The 17913-nt window shown below is 46.1% G+C and overlaps 1 protein-coding gene across 3 annotated transcripts in view; it reads right to left on the reverse strand.

The window, feature by feature from the left end:
• Window positions 1-17838, reverse strand: part of GNAO1 (G protein subunit alpha o1) — a 179071-nt gene extending 161233 nt beyond the window's left edge. For 2 of the 3 annotated variants that reach the window (XM_023726891.1, XM_004371573.2), the window contains exons 1-2: window positions 16894-17011; window positions 16633-16675 (exon numbers count right to left, since the gene is read on the reverse strand). In XM_023726891.1, coding sequence (XP_023582659.1) covers window positions 16633-16675; window positions 16894-17011 — 161 coding nt within the window. Of the gene's footprint in view, window positions 1-16632; window positions 16676-16893 lie in introns of all 3 variants that reach the window. The other variant, XM_004371574.1, reaches the window with a different exon arrangement.
• Between the last annotated feature and the right edge of the window lie 75 nt (window positions 17839-17913).

The raw sequence follows: 17913 nt of genomic DNA on the forward strand, positions 1-17913 counted from the left end.
ATGTATTCACATATGTACTCATATATGTATTCATAGCAGCATTCTTCATAATTACCCAACACTCAAAATAACCCAAAGGCATATCAACAGTAGAATGGATAAATATATTGCAGTATAGTCATAGCTAGTATATAATAATGATTACTGTTGCAATGAGGCGAATAATATACAGCATATTCATGAATATTCACAAATATTCTATACATAGAAAATTTATATTCATAAAATGTACACTAGAATATAGCAATGTAAATGAACAAACTACAGCTACATACAACAACTTGGATGAATATTACAAACAATGTTGAAGGAAAGAGGCAAGATAATATATATGGTATTATTCCAATTATATCAAAATTAGGCAAAACTATATCATTAGGGACATGCATACCTAGGTGGTAAAATCTACAGCAAAGCAAGGAAACAAGATAGGGGCAATTTTTTTTTTATCATAAAGGTGAGGTAATGGGGGGTAAAGAAGGGGCTGTGATTAAGAAGGGATATTTAGGGACCTTCTTGAGTATTACTCATATTACTATAGGGTCACTCTGAGTCGGAATTGACTTGACAGCAACGGCGTTTTTTTGGGTTTCTTGAGTATTAGCAATGTTCTAGTTTTTTTTTTTTAACCTAATTATGGTTACATAAGTGATTGCTTTTTAAAAAACATTTGTTAAATATATTAGATCAATGCATAGTTTGTATGTATATTGATCTATGACACAACGAAAATGTCTTTTTAGAAAAGACAGTTTAAATGTTACCTCCTCCAAGAAGTCTTCCCAGACCCTCAAACCAAGCTAGATGACCCCTCAGCATCCTCCAACTATCTCATAGCAGCTCTTATCTGGCTGTAATACTAACTATAAGGGCTTATTCGCCCCTGGGGGAAGAGACAGAACCTGTTTTGGTTCACCATTATATCCTGTGTTTACACAGTGCTGAGCACACGGTGGGTGCTCCATAAATATTTGCTGAATTAATCAAAGGCTGTATTAATGGATCTGAGTTGGTTAAAAAACAAAAAAAAAGTAGTTAGCCCTGTACGAATCAATTGATAACTAGTAAGAATTACTGAGTGGTAGGATGGAAGGACAGCCATATGTGGAGTCAGAAAAACTGGGCTCTGTCCTGGCCACATCACCTTAAATAAATCACTTAAATTTCTTCTCTGATAGTAAAAATGACACAAACAGCTACCATGTAGTGAATTTCAACTAAATGCTAAATGCTTTTAGCTGTGTTGCCTCATTTAATCCTCACAATGTACCTGCAATGTGGTTTTTTTTTTTTTTTTTTCTCTTTCTAATGATTAGGAAACTGAAGTTCAGGGAGATTGAATAATTTTCCCGAAATCACACTGCTAGCCAACAAACGGCAAAGCCAAGATCTCCAAAGCTCATGCTTCCCTGATAGCGCTGCACTGGCTTCTTTCACCTGTCCATCTATATAATGGGGACACAATAATGTTTGTGCAGCCTGACAGACTGTCGTAAGGCTCAGAGGACATAATAGATGTAGAAGCGGCTTGTAAACTTTAAAGCACCATCCAAATATAAGGAAAATAATATAAGCACCTACCATGGGCCCACACAAAAGAAGCAGATGGTTCCTACCCACATTGAGCTTACAAACTGGTTGTGAAGGAAAGCTACGTAAACAGGAAAATGAGGAGTATACAACAATAAACTAAGGAAGCCACCAGGAACGGCATATAATCCAGGCTACACTGTAAGAAAAGGAGTGAGCGGATGTACTGCCTGGACTATGCCATGGTCCCCCTGCTTCCATGCTTGCTTCTGTCATCATCCTCCATACAGCAGCCAGAGGGATTTTGTTAAGGCTTACTGTAATTTTTTTTTTAATTAAAAAAATGTATAGTTTATAAGCCAGGTTTATGGAAGTACAATTTACTTACAGTATTCATCTTTTTTTAGGAATATAGTTTGATGAGTTTTGATGACACATACAGTCACGTAACCACCACCACAGTCAAGATATAGAACATTTCCATCAACCGAAAAACAGTCCTCTGTGCCCCTTTGTAGTCAATCTCTCCCCTCCCCCACCCCTGGCAACCAGTGATATGATGTGATTTCTGTCCCTATAGTTTTGCCTCTTCCAGAATGCAGAAGGATCGTTTCAATACAAAGTCAGGTCAAGTGCTTCGACTCTCCAATGTCCTCCTCATGGCAATTCAGAATGAAACCCAAACGTCTCTCCATGGCCACCAGGCCCTGCATATCCACTCCTACCCACCTCTCTGATTCCGTTTCTCATCACTTTTCCTTCCTTATGGTCCAGCTCACTGCCCTTCTTTCTACTCATTTCTGCCTCAGGGGCTTTGCATCTGCTATTCCCTCTTCCTCAGATCTTCCCTGAACAGCTTTCTTATCCCTCACCTCCCCCAACCACTTGCCATTATTTAATCCCGATTTCTTCTATTAGAATACTTATCACTTTCTGAAATGGCCTTGCTTATTCATTACTTAGTCCATCTCCCTTCTTCAAAACTCTAAGATCCTTGAGGCAGGAAGCTTTTCTGTCTTATTCAGGGATCTATTCCTAGAAACTAGAAAGTGCACGGCACGATTGGTCTTCCACTGGTATCTGTAGTATGAACAAATATGCGCCAAAGAAGTTAGGGAATGCCAAAGTCCACATGGTTGAAACTTTAAGGAAAAGATTCACAGAAGAAACAGGCCTTATGTAGCACATGGGAAAAAAAGGTGATGGTAGGGAATGGCCACAACACAGAACCAGTCTCTCCCCACTGCCATTCTACTATCCCTTCCCCAAAGTCCCTTACTGACAGGACATAGAGCAGGCATCTCTCCTACCCTTGCCCATTGGTGCCCTTGAGCTTGTCCCTCTTCTGAGTCATGGGTCCCTCCAGCTCTTCTTCACTTGCCCTGGCTGGAGCTCACTTGCCCTGGCTGGAGCTTACCCACACAGGCAGCTCAGGCTCACAAGCCTTCCTTCCTCTATTCACATAGATTCAGAGAGAGGAGGACCCCAGAGGCTGTTTTGTCTTTGTCCTCTGGAACCATCTTCAGTGTCCCTCCCTGCAGAAGAGCAGCGCATGACTCCAGCCTTGGAAAATCTGACGGTATTATGAGACAAATTCCTACCATGTAGGGCTTCACACTCTCGGTGGACAGTACGTGTGGATGCAAAACAGATTGGTGTCCACAATTCCCTGAGCTGACGTCCCAGTTTTCTTCCCTAATTAGCACTAGAGTTCTGAAAGCTTAATTTTGTTATAATTTATTACCTCAGTTGGGGGTAGCCAAGGGAGAAGGCAGGGAATTCCTTTGCCCCAAGAACATCTGTTTTGTTGGACAGCAAGATTTAAATTATGACCTCAAGACTTGAGCGGAAGCTTAGAGATCATTAAGTCCAGTTTCCTAATTTTATATGTGAAAATACTAAGTCCTGGAGAAGTTAAGGAACTCGCCTGGGGCCACCAAGCTAAATAGAGACAAAGCTGGGATTAAAAACAAAAACCGCCGTTGAGTCGGCTCTGACTCATAGCATCCCTGTAGGATAGAGTAGAAGTGCCCCATAAGGTTTCCAAGGCTGTATATCTTTACAGAAGCAGACTGCCACATCTTTCTCCCATGGAGCTGCTGGTGGGTTCGAACTGCTGATCTTTCAGTTAGCAGCCAAGGGCTTAACCACTGCACCACCAGGGCTTAGAGTCCTAGAGAAGTTAAAGAACTTGCCTGGGGCCACCAAGCCAAACAGAGACAGAGCTAAGAACTTAGTTTTCTTGATGCCTAGTCCAGACATTTCTACCATAAAATTTTCTTGAGTTTGGCTTCTATCCTTTTTCCTTTCATTGAAACTGCTTTTTCAAAGGCCAATAATAGCCTCAGTCACCAAATATGATGGCCTTTTCTCAGTCCTTATCTAACTTAGGAATGCCACAGAACAGAACCCTGCTGCTCACCCAGAGCTTCCACATGTGGGCAGGTTCCACAGGGTTCTACATGTTCTCCTCCTACTCCTCTGTCCTCCAGCCCCACTGCTCAAGTGGAGCTACCCATTGCTCCATGGAAGGCATGTTCCACTGCTGATCTCCACGATGATGGGCTCCTCCTCAGGACCAAGAATCCCTTCTGTTTGCATACTGACCTCAAGGACATCTCCTCCACTCTCATGGCCCTACCACACAATGCAATTGAGCCCAATTCTCGTTCCAGGCGTGACCTCTCTTTGAAAATCAGAACTACTTTCCAAGCAAGCAGCTGAACATTTCTAGATAGTCATCCTGCAGGGATCTGAAATTCATGCCTGTTGTTTGACTTGCCATCTTTCCTTTGCTACCTCACTTCCTGACTTGGGGGCATAACTAAACTCTATCACCAGGTCAAAAATTTCTCTCTACTCCCTTCTCCCCACATTCGACTATACATGAAGTCTCATGTTTTATGCCTCCAAAATTTCTCCCTCATCCAACTCCTCATTTAAGAGTTTCCTTCTCTAGTTCAGACTACAAAAATCTCTCTCTACTCCTAAGCCTCCTCTTGGGACTCCCTTCTTCAAGTTCTCCTGACTTGGTACCCTACTATATTCAAATTAAAGTATATACACGTTAGCAAAGGATGAGGAGACCCCACAACCTAGCCCATTTTCCTTTCCAATCACTTCTCATATTCCCATGAACCCCCAATTCCTCAGTCACAGGAGATTGCCCACTACCCCCTAAACAGTATGTATGAGTCCTGCTTTTGTGCTTTGGAGCCCTGGTGGCATTGTGGTTAGGAGCTCAGCTGCTAACCAAAAGGTCAGCAATTCAAATCCACCCGTCGCTCCTTGGAAACCCTATGGGGCAGTTCCACTCTGTCTTATACAGTCACTTTGAGTTGGAATCAACTCGATGGCAACGGGTTTGGTTTTTTTTTTTTTTTTTGTGCTTTAGCACACACTGTTTCTGCATGGAAGGCCTTACCCTTTTTGTCAGGATGATTTTGACTGTAAGGGACAGAATTCCAGATCAAATTAGTTCATGTGAAAGAAGGGATTTATTGGCTCACATAATTGTCAGGTCCACAGAGTTGGTTTCAGAGACTTCAATAATATTGTCAGATGTCTTACTGGATTTCTCTCTTCTCCCCATTCCCTTCCTCACTCACCCCCTCCCCCACACACAATCTTTCAAAGCCTCAGTCTCTCCCATAATAAGCAAGCTTTCTCCTTGCAGAGTGGAATGGGGGTGAGGAAACATGGTCACATACAGCTCCAGGCTTTTATCATTTCAGCCCAGTAAGGAGCAACTTCTTTCTCACGATGACTATAAAATTCCAGAGAAGGACTCTGATTGGCCTGGCTTGAGTCACATGCCCATCCCTGGACCAAGCACTGTGGCCAGGAGAATGGGGTATTGTGAATGGGAAAGCCCGAGTCACCAGCCCACTTCTAACTTCCAGTGGCAGAGGGCAGGGACAGGCACTCCACTGGGACTGCCTGGAGTGAGTGAGGCTAGACAGATTAAAACAATGAGTGTCCACTGAACTCCCATTTCTCCACCTAGCTCCCTCCAAGCTTAATCCTGAGCAACACTCCTCCAAATACAATTTTATCTGTTGCCTCTTTCGTGCCCTCAGGGCTCTGACTTGTCTCCTCCAACTGATTCAACTCCTTGAGAGAAGGAATTGGACCCCTCAGCAATTGGTGTAAGGCCACACCCAAAGGTGTGCCTCCAGAAATTTTTTCACAGTCTACAATTACTGTGTCCGATGATTTGTTTAGGAAATTACTGCCTGATTCCCCTGGGACCTGGCATGTTCACCACTGAATCTTCAAGCACCTAGAACAGTGCCTAGCGCATAATAGGTGTGCTAGGTAAGTATTAGATAAATGAATAAATGAATGGTTTGAACTGGATAAAGCTTACCAGTCTTTAGTATGCTAGTAAATGAGCACAGCTGCTTTTTAATTCCTCCCACTTCACCGAGAAACAGAAATGCTAAGGTAGGAGCTCCCTCAGCTTCCTGTCCTCACCATTCCACCCCCAAATTTCTCTGTATGATCCCCATCCTCACTGCCCTCCCATCAGTAGTTAAGAGCTCAGCTGGTAACCAAAAGGTCAGCAGTTCGAATCTACCAACCACTCCTTGGAAACCTTGTGGGGCAGTTCTACTCTGTCCTTATAAGGTTGCTATGAGTTGGAATCAACTTGACAGCAACGGGTTTGGTTTTTTGGTTTATCAGCATCAGAAAAGGAGATGTGCGTTCATCTCAAGATCAAGCCATCCCTCCACACACTGTATTCTCTCTCTGTCCATCCTCTGAAGGGCTCTGCTCCTTCAACCACTTCCTGTTTCCTGTACCTTCAGCTTCTCCCTCCTTCTGGGCTCTTTCTTTACAGCTTCTCAATGGATCCAAGTCCCTCCATGGTAGCCAAATGAACAATACAAATAACATCCTCCCTGGACCCCACACCCCCCTCCCTCCCTACCTCTCACCTCCCTTTTCATTCCACAGCCTGGGTTTCTTTTAGAGGGATATCCATTCACAGCCTCAACTTCCTCAGTCCCACTCACTTAACTCCCTCTGCAATCTGGCTCTTCTCTCACCACTCCACTGAAATTGCTCGACAAGGTCACCAATAACCGGCCAGGTCCAATAGACACCTGCCAGTCTTCATCCTATTTAACCCCCGTGATATCTGCCTCAGCTAACCACTTGCTCAACTTTTTGAAATTCTTTTCCTTCCTTGGCTTTCATGATTCTGCTCTGCCTTGGTTTTTCTTTTCCATCTCTCAAATCACTCGTCCTCAGTTTCCCTCGCAGATTCCTCTTCCTAAGTTATTCCCCTTTCCTGGAGCTGGGCTGTGTGTGTGGTGGGAGATGTATCCTCCACCTTCTCTCCCCTTCTCACTCAGCCTGGTGAGGCTAATTACCTACAGCTATAGCTCTCACTGCTCACAAGCACCACAGAATTCCAAATTTACTCTTTCCCTAGGTGCCTCCCTACCTCCTAACCCACATATCCAACTGTTTCCCAAGGTCTCCACTTCGATGATCCACAAGAATCTCAAACTCAATGTCACCACATTAAGTCATCATCTTTCTCCCCAAGTCTTCCCTCCTCCTCCTGCATTCTCCCACCAGTGGTCAAAACCAGGAATTCTGGACTCATTCTTGGCTATATACCTAAAATTTAGCTCCTCCTCCATGCCCTTCCAATTGATCATCAAATAAGTTTAATTATTCCACTACCTAAATCTCTCTTGCATCTGTCCCCCTTTTCCACCCCGAAGACCATGGCTTTAATTTCGTTCTTAATTATTTCCCACCTGGATCACAGAAGTAATTTTCTATCTGGTCTCCCAACCTCTAGACCCAACTCCCTCCAGTGCTTGTAGGTGATCTTTCTAAAGTGCAAACTGATCCTGCCACCCATTTCCTTAAAACCTTCTGGTGGCATTTCATTATCTTTAGAAAAAAATCCAAAATCTTAGCACAATAGACAAGGCCCTTCAATATCTGGCCTCCCTCTCATCTTTCATCCCTCATTTCTTGACACTCTTCTTACATGACTTGCTCTAGTCAAACCAAATTACATCCCCAGCATGTTCCATGCGGTGACATACATCAGTGCCTTTGCACATGCTAGTCTCTCTGCCTGGCATTCCCTTTTTCCACCTGGCTAGCTATAACGTTTTCTCAAGACTCAACCCAGATGCCATTTTCTCTTGGTAAACCTCCCTGGGCTTCCTGCCTGTAGTTGGTGCCCTCTTCTGTTCTATCACAGCATTCTGTGCCTACAGGCATTGTGGCACTCTCTCCCCTGAAATATAAGAGACTTTTTCATGTAGCTCCCTTTAGACTGTGAGTTCCTCAGTGGCAGAGACTGAGACCTTCCTCTCTCCCTCCATGGTATCATATATATGCTTAGCACACAGTAGGCATTCACTACACGTTTATGGACAATAGATGGATAGTTGGGTGGATCACCTACTCTTCTGTCTTTCCCCAGTCTTCTCTAAGCCACCTGCCTCCACCAAAGCCAGAACCTTCAGTGGCAACTTCTCTCTGCTGTCACCTGCAAACGGCCCACACTTCTGAGGCAGGAATGGAAAATGATTTCAGGAACTGTCTAGATGGTGGCTGGAGAACACTCTAGTGTCCAAATCAATGTGATACATGATGATGAGCACCATCTCCACCTCCAGAAGGATCCCAGCACCTGTCACAAACTGGCCATTCTGTCAGTCCCTGACCTCAGCCAAGACTGGTACCATCCCATTTGCTGATGCGCACTGAGCCCAGACTGCCATCTCTCCATTGCCCACACTGGTGGTGGTCTAGTAAGAACTGTTCTGGGTTACAATGGAAAGGGCATAGGTTTTGGAATTAGACAAATCATGGTCTGAATATACATCTGTCACTTAATAAGCTGTGTGACCTTGAATAATCCACCTAACTTCTCTGAGCCTCACTTCTTCACCTGTAAGATGGAGTTGGTGACTGTACTTCCTCATAGGGTGATATGAAAAAACAAATGAAGAAGATAATGGATGGAAAATGCTGAGTACGTCCCATGGTTGCCAAAGGCTTTCAGTATTACTATCCTGGTTATGTGGAAATGAGTTTGCATTCCTTATGCACCTCATTTCTTTCTCTCTTTCCTTCAACTGACATTTATCTAGTATCTCCTTTGTGCCAGGCATTGGCCTGAGTGCTGTATTATGAGTAAAAATAAGTCACCATCCTTGCTTTCAGGAGCTCTGTGGGGACTAACAAAGGAGACAGACATGTAAACGTCTAATTAATTTACAATGTATAATAAGCATTAGTGCTCTGAGACCCTGGGGGTAGGTGACCCAGGGTCAATTTTAAAGCAGGGGAATGCTGTCCGTTCAAGTAACAATTTTCCACAGAAAACCTTTCTGTTGGCTAAGACATAGGCAGAGAATTCAGGGTAAATCCTTGGCCAAGGAGTCTATTCTTATCTTCCCCTTTCCTCTTTTCTCCATTATCTTTGCTTCTAGAGATGACTGGGAAATCAAGTGAATACGGGGACAAATTCAGGGTATTGACTATTACTCTTGCAGGATTTTATTTTACTTTAATTTTTTGGTGCTATGAAAAGCACAATGTTTTTCCTCTTCTCTGTAAAGAAAATTAGAACTAAAGATGGCTCAGCAGATAAAAGCTGTGGGTGGTAAATACTCCCACTATCCCCACTGCATTTCTAGGTTTCTCAGCATTAGAACTGGAAACTTGAAAGAGGCCTGAGCCTATAGATAAAAACCTATATCCCAATTAAGAGATGAACAAACTGAGGCCCACAGAGGCTAAATTACCTGCTTCAAAACAAATTAGAGAACGAGTCAAAATTAAAACACAGTCCTCCTGATCGTTGCTTTTACTAGTCTGCAAATCTCCCAACTCCCTGGATCCTAGCACCTTAACCAAGGCAAGTTCCTTCACATGTGGCCATCACTGGTGGAAGGCAGGGACACTTCCATTTCTGAGCATCCTGGAAGCCAGAGATAAACCACTTCTCTAATATGTTCCTGGGTCTCCTACCCAAAACATCCTAAGGGACAATTTCAGATTCTTCTCTTTGGTTTGAGAACTACATCTGCATGAAAAGTTTGGTTTAGAAGTGGTTTTCTCAAAATGCCTCTTAGAACTATGACTTTCCTGGCTGAAAAAGTTTGCGGTTGAAGCTGCTATTCTGGGATTATCTTTGCCTTAAAAGAACTTTCATGGGTCCCCCTACTCCCCGAGGGATGGGACCATAACTGATGGCATCAGTGACATCAAGTCCCTGAAAACAAATAAAATTCCCAATTTCATAGACCATTTAGAACAAGAAAGGAGCTTGGAGTATCCTTGGCCCAACTCTTTCAGGAAACTAAGCCCCTAAGAGAGACCCCCCCACCCACCCGCAGGAGAGAGGTAGAAGCCACTTGTCTTCATTCTTGGTCCAGTGCTCTTTCCCACTCCGTATAATATCACTGAAGCCTCTTGGGCTGAAGCAGCTGCACCATTAAAAATGTCACATCAGTTATGACAACACAGGTTGTTATATAACTGGTGCTGGAGAGCAGGCGAGGGGAAGAAGCCATCAGCATGAACCACAGCGCCCCCCTTCTGACTCTCAGCGCAGCTAAGTCCCACATACTTGAGAAGCGAGCTTCATATGAGAAGGTGACACCCACTAGTCAATCAAAGGAATGAAAACTAGAGCCATCATTTGTACAACACTTTCCATATTCCAGATACGGTTATGAGTGCATTTCATATATTAACTCCCTTAGCCCTCATGATAAGGTAGTTATTTTTATTACCAACCCCATTTTATAGGCAAGGAAACTGAGGCACGAAAAGTTAAGTAACTTGTTTAAGGCCGCATAGTTAGTGGTAACCCACTGCCATCGAGTGGATTTCGACTTATAGCGATCATACAGGACAGAGCAGAACTGCCCCGTAGGGTTTCCAAAGAGCAGTTGGTGTATTCAAACTGCCGACCTTTTGGTTAGCAGCCAAGCTCTTAACCACTGCAACACCAGGGCTCTATTAGTTAGTGGGAGAACCAAGATTTGAACCCAGGCAGCCTGGTTGCAGAGTCCATGCTCTTAATCACCTCTCAGTTTTAGAGAAGCACACTAAACTCTTGTCTAAATAATAAACTACCTGGTCCTTCCACCCCTTCTGCCTTATCCTAATCACTAATTTGCTGGATGGTTCCGTTTCTATCAGTATTGCACAAGGATGGGAGGGATGAAATAAGATAATGTGATACAAATTTGAACAAATTCTTAGAATGGAGCTCATTTGAGCACCTTCAAGCTTTCCAATGATGCAATCAATGAGAAGGTGAGGTGAAGTGCCCTTCTCATAGATTTTTTGGAGAAATGCTTTCCAAAATGTTTTTTTCAGTTTGGAATCATGTCCTCCCAGCTTGTCCATTGTCTTTCAGATAATGGTCTGGCTTCAAAAGAAATGAGAGAATGAAAAGACCTCGGGAGACGGGGAACCAAGTCTCTGCATTCAGATGAGCTAAGCACATGTCAGAAAAGTAGGACCTTATTCTACTCATGGGGCCCTGGTGGTGCAGTAGTTAAGAGCTCAGCTGCTAACCAAAAGGTGGGCAGTTCGAATCCACCAGGCACTCCTTGGAAGCCCTATGGGGCAGTTCTACTCTGTCCTATACGGTTGCTATGAGTTGGAATCGACTTGATGGCAATGGGTTCTTTTTATTCTACTCATATTAAATATCCAGTGTTAAGAGAGATAGGGTAAAAATTAACCATATGAGACCAAACGGTCAACATTTACCCTAAAGCAAAGATGAGAAGGTAAAGGGGTAAAGGGAAGCTAGACTAATGGAAACAGAACGAGAATGGAAATAATGAAAATGTTGACACATTGTAAAATATGTAACCAATGTCACTGAACAACATGCATAGAAATTGTTAAATGGCAACCTAATTTGCTGTGTAAACTTTCACCAAAAACACAATAAAATATTATTTAAAAAAAAAAAAAAAGATAGGGTACTGTGACCAGCTGAAAAACATGATGGATCTTGTCCTATCTTCAGCAGATGTGGCATGCTAAGAAACACAATATAATCTGGGGCGTTCCAAGTGCTAGAAGAAACAAGACAGGACTCTGGGCATAGTAAATCTAAACCAGACACATACAGAACAGCCAATCTTCTGGATTCCTTTGGAGCCATGTCAGTCCCTCATGGAGCTTTACCCATTTAATCAAACCTTCAACAATCCTTTCAACAAGTAGACAGGTTCCATTTCAGAATCCAACAAGTAACTGAGGTTCAATAATTCCACAGCTGATTCCAGAGGAGATCAGGCGGATGTTTGCCACTGTTCTGGCAGAAGGTCTGCTGGTATTTACAGCTCAGTGAGCAGTAAGGAGGGAGAGGGCACCATCCATCAGCAAAGGAGAACTCATCTACTACTTGATCTGATATTCTGTTCAAGCTCACTGCGGTCTCCAGAGGGAGTAAGTTGCATCCATTTGCATAAACATGGAGACAGGTGGCAGGGAGGGAGGCAAAGCAGCCAGCAGGATGACAGCAGAAATAATAAGTCCACAAATGCAGGAGAGTAGCTCTCAGTGGACTGCTGCCTCGACCTGGGACCCTTTGGGCATGTGTGGGAAACACCCTTTTAGATGACTGCACTTTCCCAGAGTAATAGCTAGCAGTTGCCATTCGCTTCCTCTAGTCCCTGCCACTTAGTAAGCACTAAACAGTGCTGAATGAAGGCATGCTTTCCCTGAACCCAAACCAAACTGTAGATACCCTAATTACAAGGTCAGGGTCAGCTGGGAAGAGAAAACCACCAACTTTTTGGTAGCAAGTGACCTGTTAAGACTGCCTTTCCTGACAGGGTAGGGTCTGCATTGGGAGTTATATCCCATTCTAAGGGTTGGGATATTTGTATGAGCAATAATATCTTCATTAGGAAAATCATTACATTTGCTTTAACATGGCACTGAGCAGGTAGGTACCTTGGGAATGAATGCACATACAAAGTGTTCCATTTTACTGTGTTCATTTATATAAACCTACCAGCTAGCATGCCATACCTCTCCGCTACCTTCAAACTCACTGTCTTCCTAAAAATCCATTTAATGCTCCAGACACAGCCTGAATGTGACATCACAGAAAACTCAACACCTCAGATAAAGGCAAACTGTGGTGCCCATAGCAGCTTCACAGCTTACATTTTCATCAGATAGATGGTCCAAGCAGTGTCACTATTTATTCAGAACTGGGAAGTCACTTAATGTGATATTCTGCTGATTCTATACTTTATAAAATACAATTCTTTAAGAGATTTCTTTGTAAAGGTTTTGGTAATTAAATTGACATTTCCTTATAGTCTTGAGTAGTCTGCAAAACTAAAAGAGCCACACTGATTGACTGCAAAGATGATGAGGCTGTATCCCAGGTGAGGTCACGACCCCCCATCAATTAAAATTATTTAAAATGCAAAAAAAAAAAAAGAGTCACTGACTGTTCATGGTACGTTTACAATTATATTTGTGCTGTCTCAATTATCATTATTCGTACTAAAACGTTTTGGATCGTCTGACACACAGCTCTCCCAATTACATACACAAAGGAAAACAAACCAAGAAAGCTATGTTCAAATGAAATTTTTAATAAAGTATTGAGAATCAGACTTTTAAAATGACAATCTAATATGTAGCATCTCTTAAATGGATGCAAGTTTCCCCTTACAACATGCAACCATAAGAAGAATTTTAAAGGTCAGTCTCTCTGCAATGTTCTTAGGCTGATGTGCATCTGACAGCCATTCCTTTATCATATAACTGCAGTTACTATGGGCATATATGGAAGCCCATTTCTTCTTCTAACTGGCACACAACATGGATGAGAACAACATGGATGGAATGGCTCCTTGCTCTTCTGGAAATGCTGAATAAAACAGGCCCAGAGATGTTTGAATACCAATATTCTTCCTCTCAATCCAACATCCTGGGCCATCAAAACCACAGCCCCTAGTAGGAAATCATTTGGTTCCCACAGGGCATAACCCAAGGAGGACTCTAATTGTCTAATTTCATCTGCCTAGGTGAAATAAAACAACATCCTAATTACCTCATATTTATGGCCTGATAGGCTGGTCACTACTTGTAGAGCACTGGGAAGTCGGGAATTGCTTTCTGTAAGTTCCGCCTAGATTGGCCCCACCCTCCACACGGTTCTCCTGACTCAGTGACTCTCAGTCAAGCCGGGATCGCAAAAACCATTTCTGCAAGCGAGGATTCAAAAGAATTTGTCACTAGGATACAGTGACATCAATCCCACATTTTGTGGTTAATAAAACAAGTCCTGCATCCAGCTTGGCACAAGGCCTTGATATGACTTACCTCTAGCCAAGCTGGAGGGCTCACAGGAAAAGCTGCCATTCATGAACGGTTTGGGAGGACAGGGTCCAGTATCCTCACTCCGGTCTCTTGGAACAAAATGTACCTGGTCCAGAAACCTTTCTGACTGACTTTTTGATCAAACCTATATCCTATTTCCCAAAGACGGCCAATGTAATGAGTTTTGTTTTTTTTAAGTATTCATTGTTTTACTTCCAAAATCTCAGTTTTTCTCCAAAAAGGTGTCATCGCACGTTTCTGTGGGAGTGAGGAAGGGGGGAAATGCAGGGCGAAGAAATGCCTTGATTTCTGACTTAATCATTTTAAACTTCAAATGCTTCGTTTTTTCCCTCCTTAGTGTACCCAAATATGTAGCAATACGAGACACATAGGACTTTCCCGGGAAAGTCTACATACAGCCTTAAGATTTCTTGTCCCAGTACATAATTAGGGATTTTCATTCTAAAATGGCACACGTATCTCATGGGAGAGCTCAGCTCTTTTTGAATGAAAAGCCGAGGTAGATAGCATTATCCTTTGTGGGGCTTAGTATATATTTTTAAACTTCTTATTAAATCAACCTGATTTATGGAGCATGTTCAGGGAAAGCAGGTAACGTGTTGCTTTCGCGGATGCAAAGTTAATTTGCAGACTCTAGCATACCACCACCCCCCCGCCCCGCTTCCTTCCTCTCCCTGCCACGGAGCGTTGCCGAATGCCTTCGGCCCCCTCCGAAGAGGCTCGGTTCTCTCCGTCAGGGCCCCGACTCGGCTCCGAACACTGACGAGTCCCTCCGAGTCCCGCGCCCAGCCCGCGGCGAGCCGAGCCGAGCTGAGCTCCATCGACTTTTCCGGCCTCGGCTGGGCGCTGTCCACCACTCGCAACGCCTGAAACCTCACCCAGCCCCCGGTGGCTGGGCTTCCACCGGGCTCTGAGCCTGCCACTGCAGATTTACAGACCTCTGAAGTTTTGAAACGTTCCCCTCGGGAGATGGGGGTAGGGCTGCTTGCATTTACCGACCTGCAAGGGCTCCAGGCAGATGCAACATGCACCTTGTTGCAAACAGCAATTCCCCAGGCTCCGCCTCCCTATCCATTTGGGTTGCACAAGCTCCAGAGAAGCCCGAGGGCAAATTACCCGTGGCTCAGAGGGGTGCGGCGAGCCGAGGGGGCCTCTGCGAAGAAAGCCCCAGGGAGCTCTCGAACATAAATAAGAGCATGTCAAGCAGATGGGGGAGACTGTCTCCGAGTCGCTACTCCCTACCATCATGGCGCCGCCTAGAACCCGCTTGTCATGCCTGTTACACATGCAAGATTTTTTTGCATCTTGGTTCTTCTTAAACCGCAAGCATGCTTCGTCTCCCACCCACCTTCCCACGAAAGGGGTTTTTATTTTCCATTGTTTTCCTGCGGGATGCAATTACTTCGGCTATTCTGTCAAGTTGAAATATAATCATTTTTGTTTACTGCACAGCAACCCTTAATTAGGAGCCGTGTGTGCACGAAGGTGTCACAGCAAAGAGACGTGGAATCCTCGCTAAACGGTCTTAACGAACTCCTTCGTCCTGAACTGACAGGCCAACGGAAGCAGCCGGGCCAGGAGGCCCCGAGGGCGCGCACCCCTTCCCCCGGGCCACCCCCTCCCCAAGCAAAGCTGCCCAAGGGCTCACCAGGAACTGCCAAGTGGAGTGGGCAAGAAGCCAGCCTGAAAGTGGGAAGGAGGGGCGAGGCTCCTTATTGAGAAAGTGTGGAAGAGAAGCAATATCCCATTTTGTTTTAATTTTCAACCATCACTCAAATCCACCTCCAGTTAATTAGGAGGGGAAACTGATATCTAAGCAAAAGGGGGCGGCGGCAAGTGGGGCCTGAAATCCGCATTGTGGGTAGATTACGTGGAACACGGCCTATGCAGAGTGTAAATAAACACAATGATAAAGGCCACAAAGTGATGGAAAACTGACGGTGTCTGGACAGCAAACGCTAGGAGGGTGGGGGTGGAGAGGGGCCGGGGGCAGCAATGAGGCGGGCATTAAGACTCACACCAGCGTCCCGTTTCCACCTCTGCCTTGGATACAGCTGTGCCAGTCACATCTGCTTAGAAACTCACTCCCTTCCCCCAACAGACGCCCCCTCCCCTGACTCTCCCCCCCCCCCAAACCTTGAGGGTGGAGGGGAAGAGGCAGAAACCACAGCCTCCAATTCAGCACCAAATCCAGGAACAGCAGACACTTGATCCTGCACCTCAGTCTAGGGCTGGGTCCCCTCCATGTTTTAGCCAAGTTCAAAATCAGTGCCTCAGGAGGAGAGCAGGGGAAAGTGAAATTATGGATGAGAGGGAGACGGGAGGAGGAGAAAGACAGAGACAGAATGAGACAGAGACAGAGGCTGAAATGGAGGCAGAGAGGCACAGGAAACACCCCACGAGCAGAAGTAATGATCATAATCATGCCAATAGTGTGATGTTCTGATCAATATGGCGGACACTGTCATTCATACAACTACAGGCGCTTCCCCCCCACCCAAAAAAAACCACAAACAAAAAACCCACCCACCCCGGAGTTGGGGTGGAGGACCCAGACCAACGTAGGTTGTTGGGGAGGCGAGCTAAATCGAGGTGTGTGTGTGTGTGTGTGTGCACGAATTAAAAACCAGGCCTGGAAAGCAATGTGGAATGAGCGAGGTAATGAAAATGATTTTTAAAATTATTCTTAATAAAAGTACAAATCCCAATGCCACAGGGACTTACTTCATTTGCTTCACAATGGTGCTTTTTCCTGATTCTCCAGCCCCTGTTGGGACACAGACATGGGGGAAAAACTGGTGAGTGTCAGCTTAGGGGTACAGGGGGAGTAGGGGTAAGGTACGCTGCGGGTGGGCGACCCCGGGCACACAGTGGTGCCAATTCGGGGACCAGGTCTCCCCGGGCGCGGGTAGGGTGGGGGAGGTGGCTAAGGGAAGTGCGGAGTGGCCGGGGTCGGGGGATGGGGATGACAGTTGTGGTCCTTACCCAGCAGGAGTAATTTCACGTCTTTGGCGGCGCTGATGCCATCCTCTTTGAGGTTTTTCTCAATCGCCTTGCTCCGCTCGAGGGCGGCTCTCTCTTCTGCACTCAGAGTACATCCCATGGTGGCCCCTTCCCTGCCACAGCCCGCACGACTCGGCTGGCACGGCTCCCCGGCTCGGCGCGCCCCCCACCCCCCCGGAGAGCAGAGCCTGGCTCAAAGGGGGAAAAATCCTCCCCTTGGCTGAAAACAAAAATGTCGGGAGACCAGAACTCCCCACAAAAGACCGCCGCTAACAAATTCCAGCAACGGAGACTAGCGGCAGCTGGCAGGGGTCTGGGGGTATCGAGACGCGGGTGGTTGGGGTCTGGGGTTCCGGAGCCGAAGGAGGAGGCGGCCGCGGCCCAGGGAGGCGCGGGCTGCAGGCACTGAGGCTTGTGCACGACCCAAAATAAATAGAATAATAGTCGAGGATGGAGCCGCAGCCGGAGCCGGCGGAGGGTGGGGTGGGGGCAGGGTGGGTCCTTCTGCCGCTGCTGCCGGAGGAGGAGGAGGAGGAGGAGGAGGCGACGGCGGCGGCGGCGGCGGCGCGGGGTGTGGAGGGAGTGAGTTAGGGGTTGCTGCTAGTGCATGTGCATCGCCGGTCCTCCGCCGTCGGTGCGTCCGCAGCGCCGTCGCCGACCCCCGCGCGCTGGGCAGGGCTGGACACGGGGCCGGGCCGGGGGGCAGGTCTCTAGCGGGCGGCGGCGCTGCCTCCCAGAGCTCGCATTGCTCGGTGGAGCCAACCGGAGAGAGACGGAGAGTGCGAGGGAGTCGCGGCTAGCTGGGAGCTCGAGGAGGAAAGAGAGAGAGAGAGGCAGGGAGAGAAGGGAAAAAAATGAAGGGAGAGCGGGCGCGCGCGCCAGAACCCAGGCGGGGACAAGGGGTGGTTGCGAGCGCAGCGCGCGAGTGCGCCAGCGGCTCTGCGCACCCGGCACCGCGAGCCGCCCGCTGACGTCAGCAGGGCCGCGCGCCGGGCCCCCGGG

Source organism: Trichechus manatus, unplaced genomic scaffold (genome assembly GCF_000243295.1).
Source record: "Trichechus manatus latirostris isolate Lorelei unplaced genomic scaffold, TriManLat1.0 scaffold00014, whole genome shotgun sequence".
In the NCBI taxonomy this organism is placed as follows: domain Eukaryota; kingdom Metazoa; phylum Chordata; class Mammalia; order Sirenia; family Trichechidae; genus Trichechus; species Trichechus manatus.